The sequence below is a fragment of the Platalea leucorodia genome, assembly GCF_965183815.1.
Source record: "Platalea leucorodia genome assembly, chromosome: 5".
Taxonomy (NCBI): Eukaryota; Metazoa; Chordata; class Aves; order Pelecaniformes; family Threskiornithidae; genus Platalea; species Platalea leucorodia.
Window position 1 is genome coordinate 89,387,689 of NC_138827.1, and position 22,418 is coordinate 89,410,106.

At 43.5% G+C, this 22,418-nt stretch overlaps 1 protein-coding gene across 1 annotated transcript in view; it reads left to right on the forward strand.

Annotated features, from left to right (window-relative positions):
- SLC15A2 (solute carrier family 15 member 2) overlaps positions 1-22,418 on the forward strand; it is a gene marked incomplete at its 5' end in the record, with an annotated part of 38,280 nt that overhangs the window by 7,269 nt on the left and 8,593 nt on the right. Inside the window, 12 exons of the mRNA XM_082311770.1 lie at positions 87-186; positions 5,217-5,307; positions 7,471-7,548; positions 10,200-10,282; positions 11,531-11,617; positions 11,950-12,039; positions 12,392-12,436; positions 14,648-14,680; positions 15,757-15,845; positions 17,853-17,934; positions 19,911-20,036; positions 20,826-20,990. Coding sequence (XP_082167896.1) covers positions 87-186; positions 5,217-5,307; positions 7,471-7,548; positions 10,200-10,282; positions 11,531-11,617; positions 11,950-12,039; positions 12,392-12,436; positions 14,648-14,680; positions 15,757-15,845; positions 17,853-17,934; positions 19,911-20,036; positions 20,826-20,990 — 1,069 coding nt within the window. The remainder of the gene's footprint in view (positions 1-86; positions 187-5,216; positions 5,308-7,470; positions 7,549-10,199; positions 10,283-11,530; positions 11,618-11,949; positions 12,040-12,391; positions 12,437-14,647; positions 14,681-15,756; positions 15,846-17,852; positions 17,935-19,910; positions 20,037-20,825; positions 20,991-22,418) is intronic.

Genomic DNA, 22,418 nt, shown 5'->3' on the forward strand with positions numbered 1-22,418 from the left:
GAGGAATCATGGTTGGGTGACACTAAAATGCTCTCATAAGCACTGGAAAGGTTCTGCAATGGTCATATTTTTGTTCTTGCATGAAGGATCCTGTCTATGGTTGGTCTGTTTTTGATCGCCCTTGGAACAGGAGGTATCAAGCCCTGTGTCTCTGCATTTGGTGGGGACCAGTTTGAAGAGGAACATGTAAGATTTCTTTTCTTTCCTAAAATCTGCAGTGTCTGCTTACTTTTTGAGCATGTTTATGTGATTAAATCCTGTTGTACTAGAATAAGGGCCAGTTTGCTAGGAAAAGATGTAGTAAGATGTGAGGTAGGGTGGTTTGCATAAGACTTGAAAGAATCTGGATGCTTCAGGAAAGGAAAATGACAACAGAACAGGACTGATATTAGGTCGTAATTGCATCAAATCATCTAAATGTTAATTGGACGTCAGCATAGTTGGAAAATCCTGTATCATGTATCATGGAACTGTAGCCATTTCTGAACCAGCTTAACAGGGGTGATTATAATGCACTGCAATGGAATACAGCAAATGAAAGAGAAAATTGTATCACCAGCCTATGCTTCCTTGGGAATTTTCCCTCAAATCAGTCATAGTCTGTGTCTTAGATGTTGTTCAGAAAGAACTGTAGGAAATTCCAGTCTTTTGAAAGTAGTGATGGTACCAAATCTATCCAGAATGTTTTCTAGATATTCCAGAATGGAAAGATCTGAAGAGTTGGGAAAGTGTTTCTTTTTAGCTCTGTTTGTGCTCTGCATCCTGTGAAATGTAGTCCAGTTGCTTCGTGTCCTCATTCTCTATCATGAGTGCTTAGCCCCTCACCTGCGCTGATCTCAAACTTCCATTGTGCAGCACAGTGGCTCAACCAGGGATAAGGTAGTGCTTAAAGAAGCAAAGCAGGTCAGGAAGTACTAACCCTTAGGCAAAATGCTAAATTTTCAAACTGACCTGAAATTAAACACTTAGATTTATGTTGACTTAACACACAAATAAAAATTTCAGTTTTCTCAATGACAGTATTCAAATCAGCAACTTTTGTGCACAGCATAAATCCTCAAATATGTAGAAGGCCGCTGCTACAAGAAAGGAAATAAGTGTTGGGGTCTGTGATGAGTAGGCTTAAATTCAAGGAGGATTATTTAGGACTTGCAGTAGGAAAAAATTTCGAGGAATAGATACAGAGAAGTACTGGAAAAGATTTGGCCCTTTGGGAGATGGAAATTCCCATCAATGGAGGCATTGAAGGACATCAGACTAATGGCCTGTCAGGAAAGGCACTGGTAGAGCTGGACAAGGGATGGCCCCTTGGCCTTGGACAAGGGATGGGAGCCCCGTAGGGTAGTTTGTTGTTTGTCTTTTGCAATGCCCCAGCACGCAGCATTAAATGAATAAATAATATAGACCAGAATGTATATGGGAAGACTTGTGCTTTCTGCACATGAAATGTGTGATGCTGAAGTGATGAAGCTTATGGTTACTAAGGAATAACACAACACATGTTGTTTCATGGTCACTTGTTCAAAGCAGATCCTTCTGCAGGCACGTGCATCCTGGGCTGTCGGTTGGACCTGGTGCTTTAGAGAATGCTGCAGAAGAGGGAGCAGCAATCACCTGGTGGTCACCAGCCTCCCCAGCTGGCACAACTCTGACCAAAAGCAGGCTGGCAGTACAGCGCACGCGCTCTGGGAATATGCTGTGTGCATGCTAGTGTGTGGGCATCCCAGCTTGCAGCGCCAATATTTGTCCCAAAAGGATTCTAACAGGTGTTACAGCAGTGTTTTCAGAAGTGCTACTTCTATGAATATTAATGATTAATAATGTTTATCCAGCATCTTTCAATTACTACCTAATTACAGTATGATAATATGTACCACTTATCTTCAGAGTGTTCTATAGACTTCAGCTAATGAATCTCAGCACTCCAGTCAGGCACATACATATTATGATCCCAAACTTACAAGCACAACTGGGTTACAGAGAAAAACCTGAATTGCCTGTGGTTGTGTGGGCCTGTAGCCATTCTCCAGCATTCAGACTACACCTCTCCAACAAATTTATCAAATAGTAAAGCTCAAACATTCACCTGTGTGTTGCCTTCAAGAAAAACTAATTTAGAGAAAGAAAACTGTAAAAAGCCTTCTGATAAGGACAATGCGTTCTGCTCTATTCATTCTTTTCAGAATAGAAAGTTTTGTATTTTACCATTTTGAAATGACTTGGCCTTTCAGAAGAAAAAAAAAAAAAAACATTTTATGCTATGTGGTAGGAAATTTAAGTCTTCAAAATTGGAATGAAAAGTTTTGATTTTGTAAGGAATGAAAGGTTTGGGGCCAACCAGAATATTTCTACCCTCTGGAGTGGTGTTTGAGAGGACTTACATTTTTCGTCTTCTGCTCCAGGTCGAATGAAATAAGTTTTGAAAATTCCTAATGAAGTGAAGCATTTGATTCTCCCTTAGTTTTCAGGACACCAATAAACTTCAGCTGAGCCCTTAAATGCACAATCGTAGTTGTTCCATCTGGAAACTAGGGATGTGGTAGTTCTGTATATAAAATGAATAAATAAATTGCCATTGCTATTCCCACATAGAGACAAATTTACATAGAGGTAAAGGCACACCATTGGTCTGATTTTCTTTTAAGAACTTTGAGTGTAATGGTCTCGGATCTATCACTTTGAGAACAGTACTGCTACAGACAAACAGACTGATTCATCAGGAGGTCAGATAGGGAAAGCAGACTTGCCTGCAGGAGATTTCCAGGTATCTTTGTCTATGGGATTAGGAGTCCAAGCTAAAAATGCCTGAACAAAATAATATTTATGATATGTTATATGAATGCAAAGGCTGCTGTGCATATTAATTAAGGACCAAAGCTGCTTTCAAACAGTGTGATATGGTCTTTAAGGTACTAAATAGCTTTCTCTTTGTTTCTTTATTTTCTGGTTGCCAAGGAGATCAGAATTATTGTGTATGGTACCTTTTCTCAAATTAGCTAATCCAAATCATGTTGTTAATGTACGTCTGCTCCAAAGATTAAGAAAATAGGGAGTAAATTCTTTTTTCCAATCAGTGTAATTTGCAAGCTGCTGGGTCATTATTTTTGTACTCACTTCTGCTTTTGTCTGACCATTTCTTTTCCATGACTGAAATCTGAAAATGTGTGAAATAAGACGCCCCAAATTCTGTACGCATTGGCATGAGATATGGCATTAGATGAGGGCAGGACTGTGAGGACTCTACTGCACCATCCATGCCAAGCCACGGCAGGGCTGCTCTGGGAGCGGGAGAGATCACTGAGGCCGCTCATGTCTCTAGATATCCTTATGATGACAAATAACTAGTCACAAAGGTAGAATGAAGAAGAAAATATACTTTTACTAGCTTAGCAGTAGGAAGTTCCTGGTAATCAAAAACACTGGTAAGGACAGAAATGGAGTTTAAGAGATGGTAAGACCCAGTGCTGTTTGCTATGGGAACATGCCATAGAGATGATTATTATAAGGCTTATGAATCCTTTAATCCAGGATAAATAATTTACAATTAATGTATGGGTTAGATTGCCTGGGACACGCTAGGAAATAAAGTTGTGGAAGAGCCAAAAGTTCAAGTTGATAGGGTCTTCATAACTGTGCTGGGGCAAGGCAAAAAGCCCTTAATCCAAGGGAAGGGACCCCCAGACTCCTTGGTGGGTGGCAGTGGGAGGCGATGGGGCTCTCGCCCTCACCTTCCCAGTACCCACTTCACAAGGGGACATAAAGAAAAGCCCTCCCATGCCCTCCCGCCTGCTCACCTTCCCTGCAGTAATCCCCTGTGATAAGAGGCTTCTTGCCATATGAAGTAGCCATATTTCGTGTTGGCTGCACCATCAGTTACAGGAAGTTTTGTTACATTTTTGGATCCCAGGCTTCATTCCTTAGGAGTTGTCCTCTTTTAGCTGCCTGCAATTCTTCACATTTTCTCCTGTTTTCTAGCCTTGTGAATATTGCTGTCTCAGGGAGCAGAAGGAAGTAGGACATATTAGAAGGAGAAGGGGCAGAACCAGGCCCCTGAGGAGCTTCCTCACACTCAGCTAAGTTAAAGCTTCGCATTCAAATGATGCTCAGGTCATAGAGATGTGGCTCAAGGTGCCCTAAGGAGCTCTCTGCCAGGCACCAAGCCATGTCCCAAGCAATTTGCCCACTACCTTTACAGGACATGGTGACAGCTGGGAGCAGAGCCTAAATACATAGGGAGTATATTGGCTGCCTAGGCTTGGGCTGTCCTTAAGTGCTGGTTTCACCAACTCAAGTGTCCCATAGCTGGTGATACAGGTAAGCATGGGGTAGGTCAGGCAGCCTGCTCTTCTTTCTCCACTCTGCTGGCCCACCCGGGCACATGGAGGAGGTTTAGCACTGTGTATGGGCGTGTGACTGTGCATGTGTATCTCCCCTACAAGCAAGGACAGACTGCTCTCGGTTGAATGCCTTCACACGTTACTCCCGCAAAAAGGACCAAACTGTGCATCAAGTTCTTGATTCCTTCCAAATTATGAATTATGCAGGAAGAACAACAACAGGAATCCTTTGACTGTATGAACTATAATATGTTACAACATCAGTTAAATTCTGAACTCTTTCTCTTAGAGTTCTTCCCTCCATCAGGCTCTTGAATTTGCTCCCGTAGATTTAATTTACCCTATTAGTTTGAGGTTGACTGGCCTCAGCTTGGTAATCTCCTGTCTGATGGATACCTCTCATTTGCTGGCGCTCTCTCATCTCTGCTGACGTTACCAGCTCCTCAAAATACACAGGTTTCTTTTTCTATTTCTACACAGGAGAGGAGTGAAAAAATAAAAAAAGAGCTCAGACATGGGAAGAAATTATGAGATTGTCAAACCGTGCCAAATTGGATTGAATTAGGTGACAGAGGATCTGAATCATGCTACTTGTTCTGAATAAGTAAATGCTCTCCCCTCCTTCCAATCTCACAACACTCTTGAAGCAGTGGCTTTTCCTCTGAAATGCCAAAAAGCCCCAAAGCGCTTCTCAAGTAAAGTGAGCTGATTTGTGTGAGCATTTACCATAACCTGAACGCAAGCTTGTTTGCTTAACATTTTATGCACTGCGTGTCAATATTTACCCAGCCTTCCTAACAAGAGAATTGATAGTGTTCAATTTGCAAGCCCAATGCTCTGCGTTAGCTGTGACATTGATATTGTCTTCTCTTGTTTTAGACTGCGGAGAGAAGCAAGTTTTTTTCCATCTTCTATTTATCCATTAATGCTGGAAGTTTGATCTCCACGTTTGTAACTCCTATATTAAGAGGTCAGTGTTGATTTAGAATAAGATAATAAATTAGCTGCCCCCTGAATACTCAGCTGTGCATAGTTAGGCTCTTATGACAACTGAATGGCAGAAATTATATTATCTGTGGAGTGGCCAGTGTATTGCATTTATGCCTTGTTAATGCTGCCGTAGCAGCATAACAGATTTATAGTATAGCAGATAAGTCACAGAAACTGTATTCCTGGTTGTATTTCAAAGCCAGCCTGAACTGTAGAATTAAAATATGAAAGGTGGAAGGGCCTATATGGTCATCTAATCCTCCTCATTGCCAGTGAAGGATTATTCCCTCATCTTGCCTGCAGGTAACCTGTGGATGGGAACTGATCTCTGCTGTTCTGTGCAGGTGTCAGGGCTGAAAAACTTAGCAGGGCTGCTTTTGAAGTCCTACCTTCTCCCTTCCACAGGGAGCTGCTGACTTCTGGAAGGCTCTGTCCTGGCACCCAGGCATATCTGTGTGGGTCTGCTTGCAAGATTGCAGCCCTGAGCAACTAGCCTTGAAGACAAAGCACAGGCCTGTGCCCCATTTAAGACCTACTTTATATTCTAGCCAGCTTGCACAACCCCTTTTAGTCCCAGAGTCTTGCTGCACTTACTTCATTGTATTGCAGCGCCTAGAAGCCAAGGGGATTGGCACACTCTAAATACAGACACAGAGGCAGAGCAGCAGGCCATAGGCGATGGCGATAGGGACAAGGACAAGGTAGCCTTCACGTTAAGTAGCAATTTTTTTTCATTCCATCCTGTGGCCTCCAGGAAGCTTTCTTTGTTCAGAGTGGTTATTTTAACAGGTCGTTCATTTCACAAGGCTGTGGGCAATTGTGCTTGTCTCATATTTACAGCATGCATACAGGCAAAGACAAAGGCTGTATCTTGTGCTCTTTCTCTCACTGGTGTCCCCAGGACAGCATTATGCTGGGAAGGGGCTTTTGCTCAATATAGTCAGTGGGCAGATAAAAATCCAGTCCCCTTCGAACATCAAAAGCTGTGCCAATATAGCCTAGCAATAAACTAGTAACATGGAAATGAGGTGGAGAGGATGGGGACAGAGTAAAATTTTCACTAAGTGTGAAAGATTTTCTTGGAAGAGCAAGAAATGTAGTTCATAGGCATTTGGCAGAAATGTGGAATATATACTTTTAGGTGGAGAAGTCCAATTCATTTTGCATGTCAAAAGTTCAGTGTGCCCACAAGGTCTCGCTGCCAGCTTTGTTGGATTTCAGCTAATTTGCTGAAAATAAGTAGATAAATGCTATGCATGCACACAGCTATGCAGCTGACCATGACTGCCCAGGGACAACAAACAGGAACAACTGAAGGCTTCATGGGTTGGTTTCCTGTTAACTGTGTTGGCTTATTTTAGCCATTTTGTTATTGCTCCATGTAAGAATGCAGTAATTTGTGGCCACTGGCATACAAACACAGACCCCACTGCTGGCTTGCTGTTTGCAGCTGGGTTTCTAAATTCACACGGTATGAGCGTGACCTGGTCCAAGAGGTGCAGGGTTTCAGTGAACCATAGCTCAGATTGATCAAAGCCATGGTGTTACAAACCTGGCTTCCTGATGGGTTACTGCAAGACCTGACATTTGGAGCAGGCTGCCTCTAGTGAGATTGGGAAGGTAGCAAGAAAGGGAACTGGAGTTTTAAGACTAATCCTGTGCTCCCACTTATATATCAGGGGTATTGGCTTCCGCTTTGTCCACTGTAGGTTGCTATTAAATCAGATTCAGGTTTTTAGCTCAATAACTCATGCAGCTGGCACAAATAATGTGGAAACACAGTACTGGTTATTTAGATTTAGGCAAATACAGAATGGCTTCAGGTTATTTTAAGTGTTGCAGGTTTTTTCCCATTCACAGTTCCTACTACTTCTTTCTACCTATTTGTCTGCCTCCTCCCTTCTACCATTCTCATCAATATCCCATTATCAGCTGCTTTTGCTGGCAGACACTAACCCTGCTTCCAAATTGTCTTCATCAAGGGAGGACAACTGTTTCAAGGAGATTCAATTCACAGTGTCAAGCATGAGCAAAGAAGATTTAAAGGCAGGGGAAGTGACTGATTTAGGGGAAGCAAATCAAAGGCCCCGGTAACATAAGTCTGAATGTAATGAGGTGCTTTTATTTCTGACTTCTTTTTCAGGGGATGTGAAATGTTTTGGAGAGGATTGTTATGCACTGGCTTTTGGTGTCCCAGCAGCACTGATGGTGTTGGCACTTGGTGAGTGGAAACAATAATGCTTGTAATAGCAGCTACCATTTTTGAGTCCATGGACAGATGAGAAAATGCACAAATTCACTAGCTCTGGATGGATGCTGCGATGGGGCAGTCAAGGGTTCAGGGTCATCCAACAATTCTACAGTTCAGAACAGCAAGAAAAATCACTTGTTCACTTAGTGGTGGGCAGACCATGGTTTTACTGCAATCCTTTATTATGATACTGATGAGAGGGTGGTCTGGTAGATGTTTCACAACACAATTGCCTTGCTCTATAAAGCAAAGAGAGGCACCAGAATTATTCTCCTGATGGCTTGTGGCTTTGCCTATGAGCAGGCTTGGCCTTTGAACTGCAATCTGAGCAGTCCTCAGAGTTCCACAGCTTATAGAAGAGAAGCTTAGCACGCCACTTCTAACCTTTCCACAAGCTCTTTGCCATCTTTAATGGCTCAGACTTTTGCTTCAGAATCTGCGCGCCACAGAAATTACAGAAGGAGCTGAATGAGATGTTACTTTTTTCTGAGCTGTCTCACTTTGCTTGGCTGAAGTAATTCCCACAATTACAGTGACAACTTATTATTATGTTGCAATAAAAAGTCCTTATTGTCCAAGTGTCAGGAGGCAGCCGCAATCACCCTGCTTCTTAAATCTTGCATCTTAGCCCCATTAATGTACCCGTCAAGATTTCTTCTTCAGCCCTTATAAAATACTTAGTAATTTCCACATTCTTACTGTTACTCCTTGGTAGCCAATACAGAGGACACTCCGTTAGCTTTAGTTTCACAGTTGCAAGCTGCTGAGGGGAGCAGTCCCCTTATTACGCTGCATTTGAGAGGTTTTGACACAGCATGGGGTGACTTCTCATTCAGCTTGTTAGCTTAATTGAGAGACCAAGCAATTGCGTGATTTCACACAGCATCTGTGATTTGAAAAGTTTGTCCCCCAGAGAATGTGAATGTTGCTCTCTCCCCTCAAACTTCCATCAGACAGAAGAATTAGGACACTGGAGAAATGTCATCAGTCCACAGCTAACGTTACAGCAATTATTTTCAAAATAGTGCATGGTCACGGGCCTGAGAAGCTTCTCTTTTCCCCTGTGGCCTGTTCCTATCAGTTTAAGGCAGCACAGGCTCCTCTGTGCACCACTGTGTGATGAATGTTTCTAGCAGAGTAGTATTGCCCAGGGGAAAATGGACGTGCAAATATTGCAGTTTTGGTGAGGGCATCAGTCAAAATGTGTTTCTAGCTAGTGTCCTGCTGCCAGATTCCACAGCCTGCCCGGCAAAGCAGCTCTGCGTTCTTTTGTAACATGCTAAAATGCTCTTGGAAGTGATATATTTGACTATGTGAGCAGCATGCAGAACTGGAGAAAATACCCTCTCAGCCCTGACTGGCCCCTCTCCCTGTGATGATGGAAAGCAAGGATAGATTTAGAGCCAGAATGGAAATCTTATAGACCAAGATTTTCTGGACTGCTTCAGTTTCTGAAAGATGGGGAAGATTGATACTATTTAATTCCAAATGCCAAACCTAATGCAGGAACCTCAGTTCCCAAAGGAGTCAATGGCATTGCCGGAAGATATTTCAGCAAACCTAATGAATCACCTTTTAGAGGCACCAACAGGTCCACATGGAGATGCTAAAAATTAGGTAGTGCAGCTACCCACTCTGGGTGACTTTGGACAACTGTCTTTCAGTGTGACTCACCTAGACTGACTTCAGAGGTCTCTCTGACAGTTCTGCAAGTCAAAACTGGGTGCGAAGGGTCTTCATAGTCAGAAAAGAGAAATGGTGAGTTCCCTGCAGTGTCCCAGGCCTCCTGTGCTAGGACAGAGGTGCCTGCTTTTCTTCACTGGCTGTGGACTGACCCAGACAATTGGGTTAGTTTAAAAAGTTGAGGTTCGTTTGTTATATGGATTTCACACTCAGCTTTTATTGTGCTTCTTCCTGCTAACGTCTTTGGAATTGCAATGTGCTCAGAGGCTCTCAAAGAGCAGGACAAATGATATCTAATCAGATAGCCCCATCTCTGACAGGATTTTGAAGCCTTGGTCCAATATTCTTTGTGCTTTGAGGGAGAAAACCAAGAGAAAACAATATCTTAAATTGTATATCCCTTTGTGGAAGCCATAAATGGAGGTAATTTCTGTTAACACCAGTGTGTGATGCAGTGACCTTCATGGCAGTTTCCACTGAAATGTGTGTGACATGCAAGTACACAGAGCCCATGTTGGATCTAGATTAATTCTCACACGGCTGCAATGAGTCAGGGCTGATTTCCAACATCAGGTGAAGCAATTCAATGTGGATTGTATTTTAAGTTTAGCCTACAAAAATCATAGATGGAGGGAATTTTCAAAGCTGTGATTCCCGGAATGAATCAGATGTGGAGGTGCCTGTTGTGCCAGAGCAGATCACAAGAAGATGACGGTGACTTCCTAGGGATCACACTGCCTCTTGTAGGATGTTGCATTTTCTTCCATCTGAAGGCATTAAAGGAGTCCTGTATGTTTATTTTGTTAAAAGTGCAATCCTGTAAGCCCCAAGGACAGAGGATTTCTGTTGAATACAGGGGTGGGGGATCCTTCCCAGAAGCCAGTGCAGGATGGAGCCTCAGTCATGTGAATTCCCATTTGGACTATAATATTTTTCAGTTGTGTTCATTGCTGGAAGTGGACTGTACAGAAAAACGCCACCACAAGGGAATGTCTTACTGGAAGTGTGCAAATGCATCGGCGTAAGTGTGTGCTGTTCTCTCTTTTTCATGCATGACTGAGGTTGCAGGTCAGAAAAGTGCAAAGGGAAAGGGGAGGTGACATTTGGCATTCTTCTGTATGCTGCTCCTGGATATCTTGCTGATGAGCTGTAAGGAATAAGAAACATATTTAGGTCCTCGTTTATTCTTTCAACATTTCAATTGTTTTTCCTTAGCTCCATGAACTGTTCAGTTGATGTCAGTAGAACCACTAGTGGCAGATGCTGGTGGGGACTGAACTGAAAGGAAAATTCAGAAACTCACAGAGTATCAGATATATGGCTCATTTTTTTTAAGCTGAATAATTTTACTGAAGTTTATCAGTTCAGCAGACAGTAATAGTACACATTTATATTATGCATATTCAGCATGTTCATGTAAATGCAAGCGACACCTGCTGAAGTTGCATTATAGCCTTATCAATTATTTTTCATAATGTGTGAGCTGAATATAGTATGTGAAAAAAATACTCTTTTATTATTAGACAGATAATGATGTTTCTTTTTCAGAGAGCTGTTGCTAACAGCAGATGTTTTCTTTTTACCTAGGTCAATCCTAGTGACAGATTTACCTTGGGGAAACAGGCCAGATCTTAAAGATAGGATTTCTAAGTGAGGCCTGCCACTCTTTTTGCCAGCATGGCTGTGTTCAGTGACTGGAGCACACAACATAAACAAACAAGTTACAAATTCACTGTCACTGAGTTTTCCTCCAGTGAGAAACCAACTTGAAAGCTGGTCTAGGAGCAAATGAGGCATGGGCTGCACCAGGAATATGCAAAGAAAGGTCTACAGAACAAGAAGGGAGTGCGAGTTCTGGTTTTGACATTGCTTTGGATAATGAGCCATTTCCTCCCCAGCACAGTGGTCAATCCGAGAGGTGCTTTTTGGAAGAGAACTGAAGAAATTATGTTTAAAGCTTTATCATGTAGCAGGTTTTAAATCACGCTTGAAACAGTCTTTGGGGGCTAGTGTCAGATTTGTCTCTGAAAGACAAGTCCATGAGGTAGTTCATTCCCACATCATGCCTTTAATCAACCAATGTCATGGAAACTTCCCTGCAGAGAATTGGTCATAAAGCATCTAATCCGAGATTTTGGAAGCGTCCAGCAAAACCCCCACAATTTTCTGGCACTGCTTACATTTGGGGATGGGGAGGGCAGCCTTGAGTTGGGAATGTGACAAGAGCAGGTATGCCAAGAGGGAGTTACTCACCTGTTTTTCTCCCTAGTTTGCTATTAAAAACCGGCTGAAAAACCGTTCCCATCAGATTCCAAAGAGAGATCACTGGCTGGACTGGGCATCCGAAAAATACTCGGTAAGCGATGCTCTACCTAGCAGGTTTGGAGGGGCGAGGGGGGAGACGGACAGACAGACAGGGGAGACAGTAAGACTGGCCTGGCCACAGGACTCCTCACATGCACCAGGCTCTCATTTGTCCTGTCGCTTCCCACATCTGTACTCTCCTGACCCTTAATGGACAGTTTAGGTGCTGCACTGAAAGGCGGCAATGCAAATATGTCCAACATCATGAATAAGTGCAATGAATAACTGCCATGCAGAAAGAAATAGGAGCTCTCACGCTTTGTGGCTTGAATCACGTGTTGGCTTTTCACTCCCATTTTACCTTTTTGCCTGTTCCCTTTATAGAAACAGCTGATTGGGGAGATTAAAATGGTGACACGTGTCCTCTTCCTCTTCATACCGCTGCCAATGTTCTGGGCCCTGTTTGATCAGCAGGTACAGTACATTGCGTTGCAGGTCTGCCTGCTGGCCTGGGTTTGCATCCTTGTCCTTTCAGGGTAACACCAAAGCATCCTGGGGACACAGAGTGCCACGCTCCTACCAGGTGTCCAGGGGCATGCTAAGGCAGTTCCCACCATCACTGCTGGCCATCCCTTTGCATTCCTGCTGGGTGTCTGGCACAGGAGAGTGAGAAGGAAGAATGTGCCTTGCCTACTGGCAGGGGTTACAGGGAAGCGAAGGAACAGATGGGAAATAAGACCTCCAGCACTGTCATCTTCTCTGTCCCCATGTTTTCTAGTCCCATAGGACATCTTGAAGGCTTCACAGCTGTCTGTTTTCTCCTTAGGGATCCAGGTGGACTTTGCAAGCCACAAAAATGAATGCTGATTTTGTAAGTACTTAATGTCACCAGGGCTGGTAAGACTAGTAGTAACATCACTGCTCTTGCTTTTTAACTGGAGTCTCACAGTACTAAGAGCTTCTGCTTGATGAGTCTGCGTGAGTTGCACTTTTGATGATTAGAAGCGAGAGGCTCTGCGCAGCCATATTCAATTCATCACAGCACATCTTGGCAAGGAGCAAGGGCTGGGGAGCCATTAGCAGCCTGCAAGGTCAGGAGTGCTGACCTACTGGCAACGAGTCGCTCTGTGACCTTGAGCAGGTAGGGTTTCCAGCCTGCTGCCCCCACTGAAGGCAGAAGTCAGGGAAAGTTCACACAGCCCTTGTAAGGTGTAACTAGAGCTATTGTAGTTGTATATTTCTGCTCTGGCTTACTTGGTCATACATTAATGAAGCTTCTCAAAACCAGCAGGAATCTTGTGTATAGGGGAGAGATGTGATGAGGATTAATTAGTTAGTAGCCATAAAGTTCTTCAAAGATGTGAATGGCAAATGGTGCAGGGTGCAGTGGCAGATAAATGTGGATCAGCTATCTGCCTAAAGATGCCACCATACGGAGCTGGTTTTTGGACATATATGTTTTAACAGGCCATCTAGATCTTAACTGTGGATGCTCACATCAGAATTTAGGATTGCAAATGCCCATTTTCCAGTTTAAAATTTACTTAAAGCCCAAAATTTGAGCCCTTCTATGTCACTCCTGTTAAAAACTGGGCTCTCAGCATGTGATACTCATTAGGCTTAATTAATTCAAATGAGGCATGAAGAAGACTACACCTTGGGTAATATTTATCCACCTCAGAAAGACAAAACAATGAAAGTTCATGCAGTCTTTGTGATGTGTGTCTAAAAACTTTGTGTTCTGCTGTTATGCTCACATGCACTTAGTGATCCATTAGCAGAAGATCTAAGAATCACCAGGTGTCACTTATTAAGCTCTCCCTGGTGGAGAAGGACATATTCAGGGCTTTTTTGTCACACGAACTTGGATAGATTTTTGGCTTGTGTTTTCAGTCTCATCTGCTCTCCACTGGTGAGTTGTCCCAAATCATGAAGGTGAGAATTAACTGCAACATTGGGGTGATCCCACCATTAGGCCTGTTGGAGTTCATGTTTGTCATAATCCATGCTTTTCCCTTCTGCAGGCAAAGGGATCAGCTAGGAAGTCTGAAGTTAAACAGGGAATGATTTAATGTGGGATTAAATATTTGCAGGCTTGTTTCCTAATGGCACACTTGTATAGTGTGCACAAAGTAGCAGGAGGGGATATGTGTCTGATATTTTTAATTGTGAGACTCCTTTGCTGTGGCCAGTGGTTTCCACTCTCTCAGGAGACAGCTGCCGGCAGAGACAGGCAGTGATTCAGCTCAGGACAAGCCTGGCAGACAGGAGACAAACCCCCACAGTGCTTTCTTGGAAAGATATTATTTCTTTCCTAATTTTCCCCCCTCTTCTCTTTATCTTAATTTCAAATGAAAAGCATTGCGTGGAGTTCAGACAAACACCAGCCCCTCCCTGGAGACAGCTCATCAGTCTCTTCTGGGGACTGGGATCCCTCCATCCATCCCTGTTGGCCTTGCCTGATTGTGGGGGCTGGGTACCGTAATGCAAGGGTGAGGCACCTCTTATAGCCTTGAGGACTCTTGGCTCAAACCAAGAAGTCACAGTTCACCAAAGCCCATTAGGTGCCCTCAGCAGATGGAGGGAGGAAAGAGGTGTTTGTGCAGCCCACTGGCTCAGGGATGGTCTTTTGCTATCTTTTTGGGGTGCTTGGCAGAAATACCAACAGAGCTCAGAGGGTCCTGAAGCCTGAGAGCACTCATTTGTAGGATTTGTGCTTTTCCCATTACAGAAGCAGGGAGGGAAGAAGCTCTAAGCCCAAATCCCAACTTGGGCACTAACATGCCTGTTCCTCCCCACTCACGTAGTCTGAAAGATGGGCCTCAGTACCTGTCATAGGCTGTATTCCAGCTGCCATATATCACAGACTGAGGGTAGCTTCCTTCTGCAAAACGATTCTCATCAAACACTGTGTCCTTAGATGAGAACTGTCAAGAGCACAATATCAGCTACTAAAGCCAACATAAAGCATTTGAGGAAACCACCTTTGCTGCTAAGGCCTCTACTGGACAGGTTGCTTATTTGCCCTATGCACTGTTATATTATGTGCTTATGAATCACTTGGAATATCTTTTTGTTTCAGGGAATATATGTCCTTGAGCCTGACCAAATGCAGGTAAAAGATACTATAGGGTAGGAAATAACACTTTGAAATGTGTTTTCTTTTTCTCTCTCATTTTTGTTTCTCTCATGGGACCTGTGGCCTTTCTCTGCTCCTTTTGAAGGTAATGGCAGTGCTCCTGCTGACTGCTGTGGTGTGGGCTCTGCCTTATTGCTCACTACCTGTTTTGCAAGCTTAGTCTTGGGGTTCAGAAGACCCCAAAGACATCCTAATGCGGAGGCTGAATCCTGCAGCATGGTGCAGATGTGTGGGGAGACATGCCACCATAATAGTTCTTGAACTAGTGCTGGCATGTGGACGATATAAGCCGTGTTTCCTTTTAACATGCCCCTGCGCTGGGATGAGCATTGTACCTGAAATATGTTTCCTTTCTCCCTTTCTACAGGGGAGATGAAAATGCGAAGGCTCCAAGACGGTGCCATGTTGTCACAGTTGATTACAATTCTTATGCTGAACAGCTCTGGAGAAATTCAAAGCTGTTCTGTTCCCTGAAATCTTCCTTCGAAACTGAAACAGTATTTCTCTCTGCTTGTTCTCCGTCACCCTCTATTTTCTTGCTCTGCCACTGTTGGCTGGCAGACAAGCTCTGCCCCTCCCAGGAGAAATTTAGTTCCTGGGGGATTACCAAGCTGTGTGGAAGTGTGAGAAATTGCAGATCTCACAGAATAGTGCCTGTTCCTCTGGGATTTTGCTGAAGTCCCAAGATGTTTCCATTATTGCTGATTTGTTGTAAGGTCCCACTGCAGCCTGAAGGTCACCCGCCTCTATTGTCAGTGGGTTTTGTACTCTTTAAAAACATAATGCTTCAGTTCTCTCTTCAGGGAAACTGGGCCAGTGATGCTTGCTTACCTCTTGGAGGGGAGGATATGAACAAAATGCATTCGTGTCTGTGAAAACTAAATAGCAGAAGTTGTTGAAGTGCAAACTATGATTATATTTTAGAAGGAGTTTTTTAAGTGTTTGTTCATGTCCTTTCTGTAATGGAATTATTTCTGGAGGACAGTGCTTTATGAGTTTAATTACTGAAAGTTGCTTTCTAGTCACTAAACTCCCATTCTTTTGTATTGCAGTTCTTAAATCCACTTCTTATTCTTGTCTTCATCCCAGTTTTTGACCTTGGGCTCTACCCCCTGATAAACATGTGCAAATTTAATTTCACGTGAGTACTTGGGGACAATGCAGATGCTTCAGTGCTTTTTCTTTTGCAGCAAGTTTACAGAATAGCTTTTAGGTAGGAGAAACACAAATTTCCCTTCACCCTTCCCAGTACTTGCCTCTACCTCAACCCCAAGAAGCACCATCACCCTCTTCCATAGGCCCTGGAAATTCCAGAGGGGAAAATTCAGTGATGTTGGATTCTGCTCTGTAGAGATTTTCCCTGAAAGCAGATATGAACAGTCCCTCTTTGAATTTGATCAACATGTTCTTCACCGTATCTCCTATATCACCCCTAAATAATTCCCTCCCTGAAAGGTCCCTGTGGGGCCAAATTTACTGTTCCATGTGGGCTGTATGTGGTGTTGTGAAAGCAGATTTCACACTAGGATCTGAACCAGTGAGTACATAAGGGAATTTCCATATGGCCCAAGCATTTTACCCCTAGTCTATGTCAGCCAGAAGTGCAGTGTACTAGGAGTAGACCTCCAGGTTGGTTCTGAGACCCACTTTATGCATTTTGGGGGATTTTACTTCAGAGTATCTGTAGTCTGCCTCTGTGGACTGATGCCCTTTAGCAGTGAAAGTATGTTATGTGTACTCATGGAGCGCCTCTGCCAGTGCAGTTTCAGCTGAAAGGAACCAAGTTTCCATGCTCCAGCACCACTTCTCAATGTGGAAGGGGCGATGAGTGGGAGATTAGCTTAAAAAGCATGTTCCTAATCCAAACTAAAATGCTGGCCAGACAAAACCACATAAAATGGGGATGGAAGGAGCATCAGAAGCCTACCCCTTCATCCTGCTGATCCTTTCTCATCATGCTGAATTACCTGCACCTAAAGATATATCAAAGACATTGTCCGGCCCTGCGATGGTGCCCTTTGGAGGATGCGCATCAGAAGCTGTGCTTCTCCATGCTGCCTCGGTGTGAGCCTGTGCCCTGGACTGAGTCCTGACTCAACAGAAAGCTTCTTGCCTGATGACCAGTTCACAGACTAGTTCACCCAGCAGTGCAAAATCATACACCGATCACGACTGAATGCCATGCTGTTTCTGTCTCCTGGATGTAGGATCCTAACAGGCTCCTATCCAGTTTAGCTGTAGACGTGGCTGTGGAAACACTGTAGCCTGCAGGGCGTTAGCCTATGTGGCTGCAAGTTTGTGCTACAAAATCCCAATGCAGCACTGAAGATCAAAATCTTTTTTTTTTTATTACAAAATGCAAGCAGTAAATATTCACTTATCCCAGGGCATGTAACTGAGAGACAGCATTTGGGTTCCTAATCTGGATTTCCCACAGCCCAGTCAATCTGGAATGTGAATCCAGACCATTACAAAGAGTGGAGATCACTGAATCTACAACCAGATTTGTTTCAAATCTCAACAACTCAATACTCACTTTGGACCTGCCATTCTGGAACTGTTTTATTCTGCTTTATATCAGATTGTCTCATGTAACTCTGGTAGAGTTGCACTAGTTTTGCTCTGAGTTCAGAAGCAAGCTCTTTATTCTCTAGAAATGTAAATGTATTGGCATGAGAAATAACCCAGAATGATGCCACAGATGGTCAGAAACATTGATGACACAAGCTACGCATTTTTCTGCTCCTCATTCCTGCTGCTAAATAGCATGCTACTTTTCTTTTGCCTTTCCCAAAAGGGACTTGAAGATATATCATTTCTAGTGCTCCTTCCAACATCACAGGTTAACATAATGCCATGAGCTATTCCCACTAGAAGAGCTAGGAACAAGATAATATGAAACTTGTGAGCAAAGAGCTTTTTTTCATGGTATATCAGTTTTAATTGGCCTCAGTGCTGGCCTCATACAGAATAATAGAATAGTTTTAAGTTAAATGATTGGCAATTTAAACAGCATGTCATCCCCAGTGCCACCTGTTGGACAGTTTATTACACGGTTTTGGCATATCTTTGGCTCTGAGGAATGGTATTCTATATTTTAATTTTTTTTTTTTTTTTCTTAATGGCACCTCTTTTATTTGCTCCATAGACCTATTAGGAAAATGGCAACAGGTATGATCCTTGCAGGGCTGGCGTTCGGACTTGCAGCTGTTATAGAAGTCAAAATAAATGTAAGTGTAGCACAAGGGATTCCTCAGAAATACTTTCTTTCCATGGGGTGTTTTTATTGATGCCTGTTAGATAATCCTTTTAACCCTTGTGTTCCTTAATCATAATTTTTAATGTGTTCTTTACAATTAAGCATACTGATCCAGTTGCTAATGATAATTCTTACTTTGTCTACTTTTCCCTCTCTTTCTCTCTGTGTCTGTCTCTTTCTCTCTTTCTAGTCTTTGCAGTTTTGCTGTGCTGGTCATCTGTATTGGTCTATATTCTAGATTTCCATCGTCAAAGTGCTTGACAGACATCTAGTTAATGCTAGTGATTAATTCCCAAAAGGTAGTCTGTTCTCTCTCCTATTTCTTTCTGTAGCTTGCCTATATTTTACTGTTTGGGCTTTTTTTTGTGTGTGTGTGTGTGTGTATGTGTGGTGGGTTTGGTTTTTTAATTTAATTACTTTCTTACTTTAGGGTGGGGATGTGTTTTTTTACAAGCCAAATTGTTTCTCCAGCGAGGCAGGTGAATGCAGTCACTTCCGTAGTCACAGGCGTCAGGGACTGCCAGGCATCCCCAGGCAGGATGGCAGCAAATCTCTTGTAAATTCAATGTTAGCCCCTGCAGATTTGTACCATTTGTTTCTGGCCTGTGACCAGCCTTGTGCAGACTTTGGCTGACCTTTGCCTCAGGAAAGTTCCTATAGGATTAATTTTTAAAGCTCCCATGTATACCTGAAATGGTCTGTTAGAGTGGCTGGCGCACAGCCCTGGATTAACATCTGCTGGTTCCTCAGGTGAATCCACTGACAAGTCTCCCACTGAAATGAGACTTTGTGGGTTCAGGTCTTCTTTCCGATCTCTTTACATGAGCAAAGAAATGCTCTCATTGCCACCACCAGCAGCTCTGGCCGAGCACTGAAATTCTGCCCTGGCTACGGGTGACTCCTCCGGGCAGAGGCAAGGTGAGTTAGAGGTTTGCCCCTGCCTGCGCATGGAAATTTTACCCTGAAGGCCACTAAAAGTTCTAGCAAAGAGGGGGATAGGATGGCCCACCTTGGCTTGGCTATGGGTAGTGCAGGTGAAAAGCCATGGTAATGGAATTTGCTGGATAACGTAACAGGCCTGTTGGTCCAGAGCAGCATATGGGTACAGGGAAATCAGCGTTGCCCTATCTTCTCTGACAGTGTGTCCCCTCAGCGAGTTATGTTCAAACTGCCTGGCCTGCAATACCCAAATTATAGGATGAGATAGAAAAAAGTTAATAGCTCTGAAGTATTGCTGGTAGCTACTTGAAATTAGAGTGAGAAAAAAATTGAAGTTTAAGAAAAAAAAAAAAAAGGATCATTTTAGATCTGCAGGTAGTACAAGGCTGACACTGATTGATGTACTCTTTCTAGGAAATGATTCCTGACAGAAGGAGATACCTCTGTGCTGGGGGCATTGTCTTCCCTTTCTCAGACAACAGGGAATAAGATCTATACAGTTGGCTGTTAGATAGCATTGTGTCAAGTGATGCAAGAGCACCAATTACAGACATGGAGTTGGACTGGGATTTTCAGAACTGCTTAGCTTCTGGCCTAATTCTTTTCCCAGTCAGTGGCTGCAGTGGAAAATAATTATTCTGGTCACTCCTTTTGAAAGCTAAGTACAATTTTTTCCATTCTGATATGGTGGTTGGTTAAATCCAGGCACTAGGGAGCTGTATAATGAAAGCAGTGACATTGTTCTACCTACCCAGCACTTGTGTAGCCTGTATGCTTAGCGGTGTGAAGAACAGTTTTGGGGAGGAATGATAGGTTGGCTATTGAGCTACTATGAGCAAACCTCCCTAAATAAGATTTATGTTCAGTTTTCTCTCAGTGCGACTTCTGATGAGGAAGGGATGGAAAAGTGTCATTACAGAGAGGAAGACTATTATAGCTAAAACTGAAGAGATATTAAAGTGCTAATAAAGCATACAGATGGCACTTAAAGCCTTTTACTTTAATTAGGAAACCGATATGCCTCAACTTGTCCCAGAAGAAAGTTTAATTCGGGTCCTGAATTTGGCAAAGAACCCTGTTCAAGTGACAATCCAAGACCGGGACCTATTTCAGCAGCCCGTGGAGGCTTTTCAGGTAAGCATATATGTGGCACTGGGAGGCCTGACTTGCATCCCATTGAAGAAAGCATGGGCTTTTTTTCAGGCATTTTCTAATAAAGCCCACAGATGCTAGAGTTTGTTCTCCTCCACCTCCTTAAAGTGCATGGGAATAGCTTTAAAAATGGAACATATTATCTCTGTTGATAAGAGAGAAATGGAAAGTTTGGAGACGTGTTTCCATGGCAAAGGAGGAAATGGCTAACTACATTCACCTGTAATTAGGAATAAAGGATAATTGTCCTGGAACGAGCATGTTGAGATATTCAACTCATGTCTCAGTGCTCAGACCAGGCATTGCTGCTGGGATCTGGATGGCATCTGAGAAGTATTTACCTGCAAAGGAGAAAGAAATGGGAAGGCAGTTTTCTGGGCATGGACACTGGGTTGTTTCCTATTTCAGCTTCCAGATTACTTCCAGATTAGTTTGGGACTCAGCCCAGCAGCCCACTGGCCACCAGCAGTCTGCCACGTTTTAGATGTGGTCCCATCAGGGCAGAGCAGGGCCAGGGGAAAGCGTAGCTATGTGGGTAGAAGGTGTTCCCTGGCCTTTGGGTTGCATCCAGCAAGGGAAGGTACTCCAAGCTCTGGCTTGACCAGCCCAAAGCTTGTAGGTCAACATAGGTCCTTTGCTGTAGAAGACAGCTCTGGCTGTTAACCTCTCTTTACAGGCTCCCTTGAAGGAGAGGATAGGGTTGCACTTGGTGGGAAGAGTCAGATCCTTTCTCATGTGAAGAAAGTGTAACCAAGTTTGTTTTTTCCACAGAACCCAGCTGAGTACTCAAAATTAATACTGAATGGAGAGCAACAGAGCCTTTGCTTCACCCTGCAACATCAAGGATTGTCTCTTGCTTTTAACTACACCGTGAAGGAAAAATCAGTATACAGCTTAATTGTTTTTGAGGCAGAAGAAAGCCTATCAAGCCACTTAGTGAGTGTGGGAGTGAAGTGTAAATACAGTATTAATTCAATGGCTGTGATGATACAATGGGGTAATAGGCTCATTAATTCACTTGCTCAGTTGCAATGTCTGTCTGATTGCTCTCAGATGCTCTAAACCTGACTTCTTAGCTAGCAGCACTGGATCTGTATGCATTTCTGCTGGTTGATTAATAGAGGCGTTATGGCATCTGAGAGTTTCTGGGCACACTTTAATCCAGTGAATGCTGCAGTGGGAGAGCAGAGTCATGCCTGCTAGGCAGCAGAGCTTGAGAAAGCTGAGGAAACAGAGAGCCAGAGATTTTCCCCCAAAGATGGTTCTATAAAGCAAAGATGTTAAAGAGGCTCTAGGGCTGGGCATGGAATAAAAGCATCGGAGGAATGATTCCGAGTTTAGTTATTGCAAGTGTTTAGTGAAAATGCACAGAAGGGCTATTTGTTTTGCTGAACAGAATAAATGATTAAGCTCATTTCAGGCTCTGCAGCAGAGCCGGCTGCGTTTGGACTTTTGAGTATTGCCGCAACAATCAGAGAGCAGTATATGGGATGTACAGGGCCGGATTCCGATACCTTTTATGGGTAGCTGTATCCTAAGAAGCTATCTTGAAATGAATGGTATTATTGCACATTGTGGCAGGTGTGTAAATGCCATCAGAATCTGTCCTCATGCTAAAATATCAATTCTCTTTGCAGTTCCTGAGCCTCCTACCTTGCGGGTTTGTCACACCAAGCATTCAGTATTGTATAGTAGAAATCGCATAACTGTTTTTAAAAATTAGGAGTTTCAAGAATTTATTTTTTCCTAACGTTGGCGTTTTTTGGTGCTTTATGGTTTAGAGCCTGGGGCTCATTATCACACAATGTCGTTAAGTTTCCCTGTGACCCTGATGACTGTGTGCTGTTACCTTAAGGAATGCATACTCATACAGTGATTTTCATACAGTCCTTGAGAAGTGAAAGCCTGCAACAGGCTAGAGCAAAGCAATCTCTGAGCTTCAGTACATCTCTGTGCTGCCCTAGCTATCTAGCCTGTGCTTAAATTAATGCCCACCCTGGCACGGGCAGGCTCCCATGTGCTGGGGAACAGCTGTGCTGTTGAGTGATGCTGTTGACCTGTCATTCTTAGCTGTAGATAAGGGAGGTGTGGAAGACTGTGGTAAATGATACTGACTTTTCCGGCGTTGCAACACAAGGAAGGCAATGCCAGCATCATTGCTGTGTTGCAGGGCTTACCCTGGAGTAGCCATGGCCCACGCCAGCCTCCCTCACTGCTGGGTTTGGCCCCCTCACTCAGGTGGGGGTGCTTTCTTGGCAGGATCCAATCTGAAATTGGTTTCTTTTCCTTTGTGGGCTGTTGAGTAGGCAGGAAATGAATTTGAGAGCTCTGGGGATCATCAATGAAAGTGAGTAATAATTTGGC